This window comes from Vespula pensylvanica, chromosome 1 (assembly GCF_014466175.1).
Source record: "Vespula pensylvanica isolate Volc-1 chromosome 1, ASM1446617v1, whole genome shotgun sequence".
NCBI classification, from domain to species: Eukaryota; Metazoa; Arthropoda; class Insecta; order Hymenoptera; family Vespidae; genus Vespula; species Vespula pensylvanica.
In genome coordinates, this window is record NC_057685.1 from 9271074 (window position 1) to 9286075 (window position 15002).

The 15002-nt window shown below is 39.8% G+C and overlaps 1 protein-coding gene across 1 annotated transcript in view; it reads left to right on the forward strand.

Annotated features, from left to right (window-relative positions):
* Positions 1 to 916: 916 nt before the first annotated feature.
* LOC122632069 (myelin transcription factor 1-like) overlaps positions 917 to 15002 on the forward strand; it is a 234912-nt gene continuing 220826 nt past the window's right edge. Inside the window, exons 1-5 of the mRNA XM_043818511.1 lie at positions 917 to 1074; positions 1535 to 2007; positions 2086 to 2207; positions 2716 to 2835; positions 9796 to 9967. Coding sequence (XP_043674446.1) covers positions 2720 to 2835; positions 9796 to 9967 — 288 coding nt within the window. The 5' untranslated portion in view covers positions 917 to 1074; positions 1535 to 2007; positions 2086 to 2207; positions 2716 to 2719. The remainder of the gene's footprint in view (positions 1075 to 1534; positions 2008 to 2085; positions 2208 to 2715; positions 2836 to 9795; positions 9968 to 15002) is intronic.

Here is a 15002-nt window from a genome sequence, read left to right on the forward strand (position 1 = left end):
GATGGTGATGGTGGTGGTAGTGGTCGCGGTGGTGATGTCGATGCTGGTGGTGGTAGAGTTTGTGTGACCGACCGAGCGCGCGACGGCCGGTAATAACGAGCGTCAAACGAGAAAAAGAGAGAGAGAAAGTGAGAGGAGAGAGAGAAACGAACGTGGCCCGAGATCGAAAAGGAGAAGGAGTAGGAGGTCGGTGGAAATCCTTCGCGCACGAGTTTACGCGTGTCACCACCGCGATGCACGAGTTCACGCGTGGCACTACGCGGTGGCCGCGCGCTCGCGTTCGACGAGCGCGTCGACTGCGACTCTTCTCCGCCTCCACCGCCACCTCCACCTCCACCTCCACCTTCGAGCGCCTCCTCCTACTCTCGCCGATTCTCCTCTCTCTTTCTCGTGTTCTCTCTACCCCTAGTGAGATATTGATTTCCCTTAGCTGACTCCCACGAGGGCAGGCGGCAGGCGACCAGGTACTGCTACCTCCGCGACTAGATCGAAGATCTTACGAGATGAGAAAAAAACTAATCGTATGTATACATTGTGCGTACGATTAGTTCATCCGGATCAATCGACGGCTTTCTCTTTTTTATCTTTTTATCCTTCTCGGTGCGTGTCACGAACACGTCCCGACGTTTTCAACGACGTTCTCAGGTGACCACGTGTCGCTCGCGACCGTGCTACTACTACTACTACTACACTACTACTACTACTACTACTCCTACTACTACTACTACTACTACTACTACTACTACTACTACTACTACTACTACTACTACTACTACTACCGCTATTACCACCACTACTTGACATTTCGTACTCGTCGTCTTCCTCCTGCGCGATCGAAAGATCATATCTCCAAGATGGATTTTATAATTTTGCCTATTGAATATAAATTCGGCTGGCTTATCATTTCGATTTACAGGTTAATCGAAAAATCACCGGCTCGATTATATAGCGATTGATGTATCTCTATTGTTTAAAAGTTTCAATCAAATGGGAAGAGAGCGCGCGAACTACCTTTTTATTCGGTATCGACACGTTTTGCTTCGAATAGGTCGATCGACAAATTAATTCCGATGGGTGAATATATTTACGTTTCGTAGCTTTTGTACCTACCCTTTTACGTAATTCATATCCCGCGTTGAGAATAAATAGGACTTGCGAACGTATCGTTTAAGTATATGTATGGTACGTAGATACATCGAAGAATTATTCGATTTCTTGCGGAAGAGCAACAGCATATTCCTTCGAACTTTTGCCTTTCTCGAATACGCGTGTATACGTGTGTTCGCGCACATAAATATCCAAGAACGGTCCGAAATCGTACGCATCCTGAGAAAGTTTTGCGAAGTGCGCCACCATGTTGGTTCCTGCGCGTTGCTCGTCGCCAAAGTCCTCGGCGACTTGAAACTTTTTTATTTACCGCGTTCGTACGCGTAGGTACACACAGAGACGCGGACAAAAGAGAAAGTGGGGGTAACCCCTTCTATCCCCTCCTATTTCTCTGTCTTTCTCTTTGGCTCTCGCTCTCTTCGGAAAGTCGAGATAGCGTATAGGTATCTGTCATCCCTACCACCATCGGTTTGCTACACGGACTCGTGCCGCCTGCCGCTTTCGAGCAAAGTTTTCGCGAGATCCTGGAAACTGCGGGAGATGCCACGGGTGTAGAGGGAGTACGCTCGAAGGAGGGTAGAAGGAAGGAACGTTTGCTGGTAGTCTGTGTACTCATTCTCACGGGGTTCCCTTTTCAGCGGATTCTAACCTACTAACGAGTTTGCTCCGTCGGTAACACCGGCACGCGTGCCGCCAACGTAAACGTGTCGCGTGCCCACCGGTGACACGCACAGTGGGATGAGTGAGCTGGCGCGCCGCGCGAGAAATGATAGTCGTGATATGACTCGCGATCGTATCGATCGTACTACGAGCGATAAGAAACGCGAGCGGATGTGATAAACGATTTTTAACGCGAATCTCATCGGCTCTTTTTACGAGCTCGTTAACAACATCGTTGAGGTATGAATGAACAAAGTGTTTACTTCTTCCGTTTTGTTCTCTTCTTGTTTTGTTTTATTCTTATCACTCGAGTCTTAGACGCTTTCCCGTTACGAGCGATGTCAGCGAGCGAAAGTGGGATGTAGCGTCAAGAAAGCACCTGGAATTAATCCCTGTTGACCGACGTCGTGTACGAGAGGATCGGTGCCGGATAACGCTGTGTAAATATGACTGATATAATTACGGTGACGCGCTTTTTATAAAGTGTTTCTTCAACCAGAAGATGATATTTTCTTGCAAGGACTCGTTGTTTTCCTAATTCCTCCAAATACACTTTTTTGCAATGTGATAGATTCGATTAAGAAACGATCTGAGAGATATTTGTTATAAATAATCTGTCTGATAGGAAGAAACTTATAAGCGCAATTTTAAACCTAAAGATCACCGGACGATCGAAATTTTATGTCTAATTAAATCGATGCTCGTGCGAGAGCATCTTATGTTAGAGCGATGCGGGTCAGCTGATCGTCTAGCGGATAGGCTATATAACTTTGCTTGTTGTGAGAGTATCAACGCTTTTGATTATCGGGATTCCTCAGCGCGCAGGCTCAATGCGAGATTAATCCTCTGTGCGCAAACCCCTTCCATTAAACAACTTACCAATACATCGTATGTTCGTTGTATGTTCGAAACTTTCATACGGCAATGAAAAGTTTTCTGCTTATGTAGTCGGATGGATGATCAAAAAACGGCCACCGTAATCCTTGCGACGGCGGCGGCGACGACGACGACGACGACGACGACGATGACGACGACGACGACGACGAGGACGACGACGACAAGGATGAGGTAGACGTCGACGACATGCAGAATAATAACGAGTTTGAAGTTTCTCAGAGTATTTAAAGCCATCATTATGCATTACGGAGAGGATAATCGGCTCTCACTAACAACGTTAAATAAAGGTTTTTAAAAAAGCGCCTGGTAAACTATAAAGCTCGTTCTTGTGAATTCTCTTAATTGGATGCCATTTTGCTCGTTTACGTTTTAATAACTTTACGAGATAAGGAGTATCAACGTTATCCAAGCAAAGATAGCAAAGTTTCGTGTAAAGTCTCGCGAGGGTGCCAGGAGGAATGGGAGTTTCTCGTTTGGAAGTTGTTTAGTTGGAGTTATTCCAGCCGTTCGAACTCACACGCGTTTCGTAGAAATATCGCCACGGTACCCAACTCGGAAATTTTAGGATGTATTATTGTATCCCTCGTTTAACAGTACTTGGAATTCGAGTCGGCGCGCGTAGCGAACGTGAGCGTGAGCATAAGCGCGCGTACGAGAGAGAGAGAGAGAGAGAGAGAGCCTAATTAGGCCGTCATCGTCCTGGTTGCACGTTGTAATTCCGCGTTGCCGGTATTGTGCTTCGAATTCTGCCAAGTGGCTGTTAGCAGGAGGCTTTTGGAATCCTTCGAAGCGTGGTCCAAGGCCTTTCAACCTCAATTCCACGCGCGTGCGTTTCGTAGCCGTTGACGTCGTCATTCTCGTCAGAGTTGTCTTCGCGGTCCTCACTGAAGTCAACGACAAAGTCCAAATTGTTTTCTCATTGCGTCTCACAAGAACTCATTAGATGAGAGTTAATCTTCTCTTGCTCGAAGGCTCAGCCGCATCTTCTGTCGTTTTCTGGTTACGCGCGAAAACGCAACGTGCCGAGGGAAAAATGTGGAAAAAAAGGGTGCAGGAAAACATGCGTCGACCTCGACGTTGCACTTTTGTGCCTTTCTTTCAGAAGCCTTTCCTTTCTCTCTCTCTCTCTCTCTCTCTCCTTTACTTTCCTTTATTTATTTCTTTCTTTTTCCTTTTTTCTTTCATTACTGCAGAGGCTTGTGAAAAATATGTCGCGAGACGTATCCGTAATAAAATCCAAGCGCAACGTAGAAAAGAAGCTCGTTAAGTGCATCTAAACCTTGTCTTCATTCAGAAGCTCAAATGTTAAAAACTACAAAGCTGTTTCCATGACACGGGTCCCGTCTTTCTTGTCTAATTCAATAGGGTTGGTTTTAACCCTCTCGTTTCTACATGTAATTCCTATTGTACTGACGTTATTCCTGGTACGTGTGTATATACGTACGTACACGATGAAAAGTATGAATACTTGCTGGCTCGAGTTTACCCGACGATTCCGTTGCTCTTTATCACGAGAAAATGCTCTTTCTCTCGTATTCATTTTACAGGCAGTTTTACCAAGTCTTCTTATGAGAACGATAAGTGTGTACATAGGTCGCGTAAGTTGCCTGATTTTATGACGTCTATGACTGCAGATGGACGGGATTTTTTATTCGATTTTTACATATTATATGTTTATCCGTATGTGTTCATTTATTAATTCATGTCCATTGACCATTGATCACGATTCGTTCAAAGGATTAACGAGAAGATGATCATTTTTAATTAGGTATATATAATTAACTATTTGGTCTTTCAATTATAGAGTCGCATGACAACGTTTTCTCATCGCATATGGAGTAAAACGTGCTACGAATTTCGATGGCTCTGCTTCTAATTCAAAATAACAGAAAGAGGTCGTACCGCGTTATGTATTTGGATTAATTGCGGTCCGTTCATTTATTGCTCATGCTCTCTATTAGTAAACCTCTCTTATTCTAAATAGGATAGGCAAATGTTCATTTGATTAACAGTTACATTTCGTTAAAGCTTTCTGCGATGGAAACGGGTTTTTCTCATGTATGTATGTGTACCTATATTTATATATATAATTCTCCTGTTTTCTAGGTTACGTGGGAAGAATGCCGATCTTTGTTAGATAGAAGAATAGATAGAAACTTTGCAACATCCAATTCGTAGAAATATTGCTCCACAAATCTACACGGATTTGCAAAAGCGGATTGGTTCTTTCAACAGACGTTAATGCGATCTTGGTATATTATTTTGCTATTCGAGTTAGATAAACATCGAATAGAAAAGTTTTTACGAAAGACGGACTTGATACTCGGAATCCATTCGAGATCTTAAATTTGGATGATGTTTACCAAAGTAGTATCGAACTCTGTCGATTCACGAAAATAACAAAGTGGAAATCGCACTGTTCGATCGACACATTTCTTTACGAATTCATTTCGATAGGCTCGGCTTTCATATATCTGTTAAACGTCGTTTGGAAGTTTGTCCCTTGAGAAACTTTGACTACGTAGCTTCTTGCACGTGTGCGCCTGATTCACGAGAAATCGAGAGACTTTCTTTCGGAGTGTAAACTAGAAAACAAGCAGGACGCCCTTATCTCAGGAAATGTCTTCGAAAACTCGTGTGTATTCGATATGTTCCTTCTATCTAACATGCTCGTCTATTCACGTAAAATTTCAGAAAAAAAAAGAAAGAAACGTTCGATAGAGAAGCGATTTTCTCTTTTCGCTCTGTAGAATTTTTCATAAGTTTTTCGATTTGCTTCTCTTCGTCTCTGTCTTTGTTTCTGTCTCCACATGTCTCTCTCTCTCTCTCTTTTTCTCTCTTTCTTCCTCTTTCTCTTTTGTTCTCGTTACACGATTTTAGGATACGAATCGATCTTGAAAGACATGCAAGAGGCGCGGTTCGAATCTAGAACAGTGCATTTTTATTTGTTCGACTTGCGACCACGAATTTTCCGAACGATGCAAATAGAAGAATTTTCTTTTTTCGTCATTAGAGTCTTTGTTTACCGGAAGACTTGACATCTCGGAATGAGCAATAGCCATGAATCTCGAGTTTTCGTATCCGTTCGGCAATCGTCTTGCTGACTCTTGGCGAAAAGAGATCTTCGAAAAAGAAAGAAAAGGAGAAAAAGAAAGAGAAAAGTTGGAAGTAACGGAAAGTCAATCGTGCGGGTGTAATAGCTACGCAAAACTAGTCGGAAAAATATTGCCAAGCTACCGTCATCGGATCGGAACTCGAAAGTCGATCGACCGAGACCCTTCTTGCCGCTTTACCATGCTACTGACAGAGAGAGAGATTGAGAGAGAGAGAGAGAGAGAGAGAGAGAGAGAGAGAGAGAGAGAGAGAGAGAGAGAACGAGAGAGAGAGAGAGAGAGAAGAGTTGGCAAAAGGAGCGAGGAGAAATACCAGAAAGATAAAAGTAATCTCGATTTGATGTATTCGTTTCGATTTGCACACTTTACGGTCACGCTACGGACGTACGATTAATAGAATATCGATTCGATAAACCGTAACGGCGAATTAGAAATTCACCGATCGTTCGCGTGTCAACGATACGATTGCTGATAAATCAGCGAAGAAATCGAGCTCTTGTTAATGTTTGTGACGGTATCGTAGTAATAGGAATATTATCGGAGGCATATCTATATATATATATTATATATATGTGTGTATGTATGTATGTGTATATATATATGTATGTATACGTATATGTATTTCGGTTATTGCGAAGTGTACTATCAATGTACCGATTGCATACTTAAGTAAAGTCGTTAGATCTTCAACATTACGCTGCATTACTCTTCGATATCGATGCTATCGTATTTCTTAAGAGCGGATACACTAAACCTCCTAGAAAATTTATATAAATTATGTTTGTAAGCTTATAGATACGAAATACTTTATTCGATATCGCGGATGTAAGTCGGTAAATTCGAGTAATCATTTTCGTTGGGTTTCCTTCGACGCAAGTATCGATACGAGTCACCTTTCAAAACTTTTCTATCGCTTCGGCAATTTGATTGTTTTTACGCACAAATCTTTTTCTCTTTCTCTCTATATTTTTCTCTCATTCTTTTCTCTCTCTCTCTCTCTCTCTCTCTCTCTCCCTCTCTCCTTCTCAATTTTTTTTCTTTTTTCTTTCATCGAAATCGAAGTATCGACATCACCCCATCGCGACTGCTCGCGAGCGGAAAAGTTTACGTCGTAAACTCTGGGTCTTAAGGGTGGAATTATAGTTTGGTAGCGCTCCGCGCTGTGCCGCGCAGTTGTTACCACGACGGAGCGTTTTAAAAGTTGCTCTCGAGTCTTCGTATAGGTGAAAGACGAGAAGGGTGAGGGTGCTAGGAGTTTGTGGAGGCAGCGAGTCTACGGGAGGTGGGCTTGGAGGAGGTAAAGGCGCGGTTAAGTTGCCAGGAAACTTTGGTAAAACTGAAAAGTTAATTTCGTCGTGTTAAATTACTCGAGCGCCCGGGCATTAAACTTGCAAAAGTTGCCCGGATGACTGAAATACGTACTGCTTGCCTTCTCCTCCTCCTCCTCCTCCTCCTCCTCCCTTTCTCTGCCCCCTCCACCTCTTCCACCTCCTCCTTTATCTCCATCTTCGTTCTTTTTCTTTCATCTTTCTACTTCCAAGTCATTCGAGACTTTGAAAGTTTGCAAAGATTTGATCACCGATCCGACGAGCGAATATGTAGCTATGGATTAATGTTTGCTATATTTTCGTCCTTGTAATTAGCTGTTCTCGAGTTAATTATTGGAAACGCCGTTATCCCGAAGTTAGAAATTTTAATGATAAATATAGTCAGACGGAATAGAACAGTACGAGATCGTTTTCACTTCGACAACATCGCTGGACCATAATGTTCAAATCGATCTCTTCATTCACTCATAGGCCTTGTTCTATTTCTATATCAGCTTTGTGAAGGATGAATGTATATCATAAATAAGCGAAAAAGTATAACATAATAATCTATTATTGTGTCGTAATGAGTACATACTTCACGGTAGACTGAGTTATAGATTTGCTTGATTGAAAGTGTACTTCTTATACTTTAAGTAGATTCTTGGTATTGTACTGCATGTGCATTCTCGTCGATGCTTCCTGTCATTCTTTCGAAGCTAAAGGGATATTCCGCATGATTTCAAGAGTTATATAAAAATTTATATTTCAAATGATGTTACATGTCTTGTAATTTTTTCTATTTAATTTTAAACAGTACAAATGAATGTCACAGTGTTGAAATCTGTAATACGTTTGTTATTTGAACGAAGCTTGGAATCAAAATTTTCACTCTCATAAAATGAAATTCATTGTTAATAACAACACTCTTTGTAACGAATTTAATGATTTAATAAATGAATCATTGATTCGATTTTAAGAGAAGCAAGAACGCAATCGAAACGGTTCGCTTCGATTTGATCTCATCAAAATGTTATACATTTCGAACGAGCGAGCTGTCTGATTAAAACCAACAGCATACACTCTGCGACAAGTCGAGTGCTTAGAGCTAATTGCCACACACTTCATGCGTTGTACATTCCACGTAATTTTCTTTTGAACGAATAGATTAGTTAATTAACATCAATATTGATCGTAAAGTTCGAAATGCCCTTTTTCATAGAATCGTTGAATTATACGTATATCGAGATATCGGATCTCTGATTTTCCATCTATGTATATTAAAACTCTGTTTTGCCAAACGATCGTTAATTTATTAAAGAATAAGTAAAATTCAATGTTTATCTTCGTTGATAAGTATTAAAATATCGTAAAAAGTTTGAATGAATCATTTGGATTCACCGCGATCATTCTCTTTTTTCAGGATGTTCTATTTGAAATTCTTCCTAGAATTACTCGGTCCACGAATCTGTCGGTAAGGTCACGGTCGTAATCTCGTCGGCCTCGTGTGAACACGGATACAAATACACACACATACACACACTAGCTTAGAGAATGGACATGCGCGTAGAACAATATGCACGTGCCAGGACGTATGTGTTGTACGATTTGGCGCGTGCGTAAACACGAAGGAGGAGAGAAACTTTAGCGACTGTTCGAGGTGAGTTACCCCAACGATGTTCGGATGTTGGGCGCACGACTCATCCCTTCACGTTTCTCTTCCCTTTTCTATTTTTCTCTCATGTACATATACATATGAACGCCGACACTTTTACGATATAGTATCCCTACATGTAGGGAAGTCGATTTTCGTGCGGAACGCATCTTACCTTATTCTTCAATTTTTTCTTTCAATTCTTTAGATTTCTTTTCTTGAAACTCGAAAGAATGGATTTACATGGAACGATCGATATTTCGAGGGAGAAATGTATTTACCGTTGACATCGAAGATATTCATTTTTTTGAAATTTTCTTTCATTGTTTTCATATTGTTATTCATCGGAATTGTACGTTCCATTCTATCTTTCATATTAAATGGAAAAAGAAATTATTACAGCGTAGTTGTAACGTTATAAATTAGGCGAATATTATTTATTCGTAATTCATTCGTATTATATTATTCATTCGTAAATTTAAACAAAAGACTTTTGTGACTAAACAAATATTGTGTACAAATATTGAATTTATGTACGTATAATTGTATGTCAGCCGTTATTTAGTGATTATTTATTTCGGTTAGAAATGTATGTAGTAGGACACCCGGTATATCGAGGGTTTGCTCGTAGACGTGTATGTAGGTATACTTAGGTCCTAGCGGCGCGCGCCACGCTACATCTCGCTCTCGCCTCGCTCGGTCGTCCTTGTCTCGGAAAACTTTCCAGTGATGAGCTTTGTTGGTCGTTTCCCCAACAGGACGGAAAAGTTAAATGCGAAAGTTTCAACCGATATCCAATGCTGCGATGTTTCTACGAAAAGCCGTTTATGCACGTGTGACATCCGAATTAAGATTTATCGCTTCTGTTTATTAAAGTTTATTTGCAGCTTAACAATTGTTAATAGATTAAGATTAAGATTTTTTTAATGTTATGTAAATGTTTATCTTCGTCTATAAGTTTTATGTCAGGACATCGTCTAAGTATTTATTTTATATATATTGTAAAATCATAATGTATTTTTTTTTATTTCTTTATCTTTTGTTTTTTTTTTAATAGGATGGCGTCGAAGAAGACTAGAAAGAACCATTCGATACAACATCTTCTCGAATTGCCATCCAGTAGAGAAACAAAGCCATCGCAATTTTCAACGAAAGAACCAACTCGGTCACTGCCGATTTCTACTCCTCGCCAAGTGCCAATCACCGTTTTGCATCCTACACCGAAAAAGGTAAGCGAATAAATGAATATAACCGATAGACTTTCAATTTCGTCGCGTCGAACGGCAAGATTGAAATATAATTATCTAGCGAGAGATTGTAGCCGGATAAAAATAGTTGTATAAAAGGGGAGAACTATCGATCTCTCTCTCTCTCTCTCTCTCTCTCTCTCTCTCTCTCTTTCTCTCTCTCTCTCTCCTTATATGCATTTTATAAGTTCCGACTTATCGGGACTCTTCCTTTGTTTTCTTTCTTTATGGAACTTCGTGCCGATTTGTTCGTGCGATTTTTCGCGAATTAGATAGTAGCGTTCTTTGATAAAAGTTTAGCTATAAAATTGTAAAAGAGACGTAAAAAAGATAGGTTTGCCAGGGAACGTAAAGCGAAACGATTGTAACGACAAACCGCTGACGTTTCACTTTGTCAGACTTGTTCTTTTTTTATCGATCATTCAGCACGTGGGATATTGTTATTACTCGTATAAATGTCTACGTAAGCCAAACCCGGTGACGAGCAACGAAGCAGATAATTTTCGACTTTATCACCAACGCATTCATACGTTAACACATTCGTTAATGATTCCTTTCATCTCTTTTAATCCGTTTTAGAGTACGATGATATTAATTCTAGTTAAAATAAAATATGCAGTTTTATTTCTATAAATGTATTGTTATCGATGATAAATTTTTCTACTTGTTTTTTGTACTATCTCCCGTCTTTTTCATACAGTTCTGTGCGATTAAATCCGTGAATAGCTAAAGAATATATAGACGATTCGCCGAAGATACCGCTACCTCAGCAAAATAACGATTTTTAAAGTTTCTCGAGAAGTTCTGATTCGTTTCAACCCTCTTGGGAGTTGTCGGGAAAGTTCAGCCGAGATAATTGGGGGTGGAATGGAACTTCTATTCATGCGATATTTTATACGCTTGCCGCAAGAATTTCGCGGCGCTGCTACGAGTAAAAACGTCTTGAGTACGAATGTCGAAGGAAAATCGTCGATGGGATTGCTTAGGGTAGAGATCTCTTTTACCTACGTTCAGTAAGTCTTCTAATACGAACAAATAAAAATTATGATCAATACCACTTATATAATATTTCAGAATATTAAATAATCTTTTATTTTTTAAGAATAAACAATTTATCATTATTTTGAATAATAATTTATATCATAGTTACCCTCTGGGATAGTCACTTACCGACATCCATGTCGGTATTAATACCTTTAGTGGATGGTAATTGTATATCTAAGCACAAGTAAAATACTGTTCGTCGATAAAGTAGAAGCTATAAAATAGAGATCTCTTTTTACCGACCAAAAATTAGTACAAATCGACAAGTTTTTGTACAATTAATACAATGTTTTTTTTTTTTTTTATTTTATTTTATTTAGATAGCACTTGTATAAATAATCAATATCCAACCTCGTGAATGGATCTAACATTTTCCAAACATTATTATAAATTTATCGTATATTTTATAATTAGTTTTTGCTCTCGTATAGGTATATGAAATACAAAGAAAATATCGAAAATAAATGATAAAGAACTCACGAGCAATGACCTTTTCTCGTACAAAAGATCTTTTACGAAAATGGTGACGCGTACTTTACAGGGATATAATTTGCTATTGAAATTTTGTGAATGGGACTCTAGGAGAAGCGCCTTGAGGATACGGCGGGCAGGTCTGAATTTATGATAATTGCATAAATCAGAGCTTTCCTCCACAATAATCATAATCTATTAGGATAGTTATGCGAAGTTAGCTATTTAGCCAACGGCGAATAGGGAGAAGAAGGCTAAGGGATTCTGTGACGTTTTGAATAAGACAAATTCTATAGCGTGAAATCAAAGTTACGAACTACCATATAGTTTTTACGAGACGGTAATCGATGCTTTGAAATATTCCTAGATAGTTGTAGTTCATCATTGTATAGAAAACAAATTAGACGATATAATTGAATTAGACTTTTTTCAAAAGTCTACGTAAGACTAATATCTGCTCGTTAAAAGTTTTACTCTTTGCTACTAATTTGTTCTACAAAGATAAAATTAGTAGATAAAGAGTCTACGTAGAAAAGAGAATTTGTAAAATCAATAAAAGCGACTGCTGGCTATGGAGTTCGAAGGGTTGACTTTAGAGGGTGTTGCATGTATATCTTCAGTCTCTCTTCTCTTCTTTTATTCGCATTATAAAAATATTTTTACTAAATAAATGCTAGAACAATAAAAACAAAGAATAAATTAGAATAGTCAATATCAAAAGTTCGAATCGTTTACGAACCAATAGTACTAATAGCAGGTGCTTAATGTAATCGGAAGATAACGTTTTCTTATCAATATAAATTGTTCCTAATGTATTCGATATTATATAGCTACCACTCAATATTACCAGCGTTAAAGAATAATCATCTTACCATTGTTTCTTCCGGCAAGGAGTGGGAAAGTCACCAGCTGACTATCATTTTCTGCTCCCTGCTGATTTCTTTATTACAAAGACCGAAGTTAAGACCCGTTGGCTTCCGCGCAACGTTCTTAGAATATTAATGCTAAATCTGCTCTGACTTCACTTGTAGGGTCGTTAGGGGCGCGATTACCATTACGATTATATTCCTTCGTCCTTTCTTCAAGATTTTCTCTCTTGTACGCTTTATATAATGTGTGTTAGCAAGGACGTTTTTCTTTGGTTATTTTAGTTCTAGAAGGCTTAACTAAGGATAGAAAACAAAATTATTCATACGAATAAATTTCGACTCCCTCTTGTATCATAATTTCTTTCTTTTTCCTTCGCGAAGCCTAGCACAAAGAGATGATCTTTTCTGTTAAATATATTAAGCGTTAACATTTTTTGGAATTCGAATAGGGTTAACCAAATCTGTCCTTTCGGTCCTTTCATAACAGTCCCTGAAAAAGGTATTTGTTTGGGTAAACGCTAATCCTCTGTTAAATCGTAAAAGCGCTGTCAAAATACTAGAAAGCTAGTCTCGTAAATCCTCTTAAGGAGATCTGTTTATTACTCATGATTTATTACTCTCCGCTGTGTGTTTGTCCTATGCTGTTGGGAATAAAGTAAATAATTCTTAACGCGAAGGAAACGAACCTTTTCACGCGAAACGATCATCATAATAGGGCAATTATGAGTTGGTATTGTCGCATTCTTTTGATATAATGGGAGGATTCAAGAGCGTACCCCGACGACGATCGTACAAAAGCTGGCTTAACCCTCGACAAGGGGAGTTTATAAAAATCGTGTCAATTAGGTAGTCAGACCTCGGATGAATTCTCGAAAGTATTTTAAAGGGAAAAATCGTATTACGACTTATTGCTCTTTTCTCTTTTTTTTCTGTTTCTTTTTTCGTTTATATCACCTTCACGTTACTTTCTCGCAATTCCTATTAGAAAACGAAAGACGATATTGATTCTTAGGGATATCTAACTTCCTCTGGCGTTAAAGTACGCTTGCATTCCATGGAAAAGCAAGAGGGTTCGATCGGTCTAGGTAATGCCCGGGGCGAGGATTAGTCCATAGGGCATTGTAACATCGTAAATATACTCCCGTTTTTACCCCCTTAAGTTTCGAGCCGCGATGTCTCCCCTAACCGTCAACCTTATTCCTTCGTTGGCAACTTTCACCGGTCGTTTTAATCGACGTCGGTGTTTGATATTCTATTGCAAATAATTGTATATCACCTGCCGATGAATCCGAGTATCATAATTACCAAAATGCGTCCAGCTCTATTCAGACCGAAGAACGAGAAAAATAACCAAAAAGGAAAAAAACGAGAGAAACGAAATATTTGTTAGGAAGAAAGTTATCCGAAGAATTATCGGGAATCTATCGACATGCCCCTTAATTCCTTAGCGTCACGAGCCATCTCTATTATCAAACGCGATCATGAGTTATAATTTCGGCGGCCCTACTCTGTTACCTTCTACACCCCCATTTTGAGAGAAACGGGTAGTTTTTCGACAGGATGGGGAAAAGATTAGGGAAGGCATTACGGCAAGGCACTTTAGCCAATGTCGCCGTTTCGATACTTACAATCCTCCGTTCCTCCTCACCCCACCCACCCCTTCTTCTCTCTTTCTCTTTTCGAATCATCTACCTTGAACTATAGAAAGAGAGAGAGAGAGAGAGAGAGAGAGAGAGAGAGAGAGAGGAGATTCCAAACGACGAAGGCCCCTTCTTCGAGGCAAGGACGATATCTTGAAGGAAAATCCCAGTCGCCCTTACGCTTATAGTAGTCGAAATGGAAAGGGTTCGCGAAGGGCTCCGGAAGGACTGCGGGGTTATAATGAAATATAGCCTCGTTCCGCTTCGTATAAGACTGCATTAAGATTATACTTTGGCGTGAGAGTGCGCGCGTGCGCGTGCGCAAGCACGCTCCTTGGCGACCGAAGAAGGTCGAAATAAAGGGGGTGGTATAGGGACCATGGCTGGTGGCTAAGAGCGAAAGGGGTAAGGGATTCCTCCTACGGTGTTTTAATCAAGCCGGATTTGCTGCGGCAAGCCGTGGCTCCAACTTTCATTTTAGCCAACCCCGTTCTGACAAGCCGCGCACGAACGTTTTCGTCTACTTCTCTCCTTCTCTCTTTCTCTCTTTAGATAGCTCCCTTCCGCATGCTTATCTTTCTACCTTCTTCCCTAGCATCTCTCTTGCTCTTAAGACTTACACGTTCTCACGTTCGGCAGCTTGGGATTTATATGTGTGTTTGCTCCGCATTAAAACTCCATCTCTGTTTCACGAAGACGCGTGATCCCGGCTTACTTTGACGTCTCGAACGAAAACCGAATCAAGAATCGGCGTACTTTGTTAATACTATCGAGGATAAAAGCGATCATTTCTTCCTTCTTATCACGATGTACTCACTTTAAGAGAACCTTAACTGTTTTGTTAATTTACGAATATGTGTCATATGTAGCATAATATCGATCATATGTAACTTTAAGATATTGGAGAATCGTAATATACCTTATTGGAAAATTAATACGGAATTGTATTTGTCTCTCATTTTCCTCTCTTTCTCTCTCTCTCTCCCTCTCTCC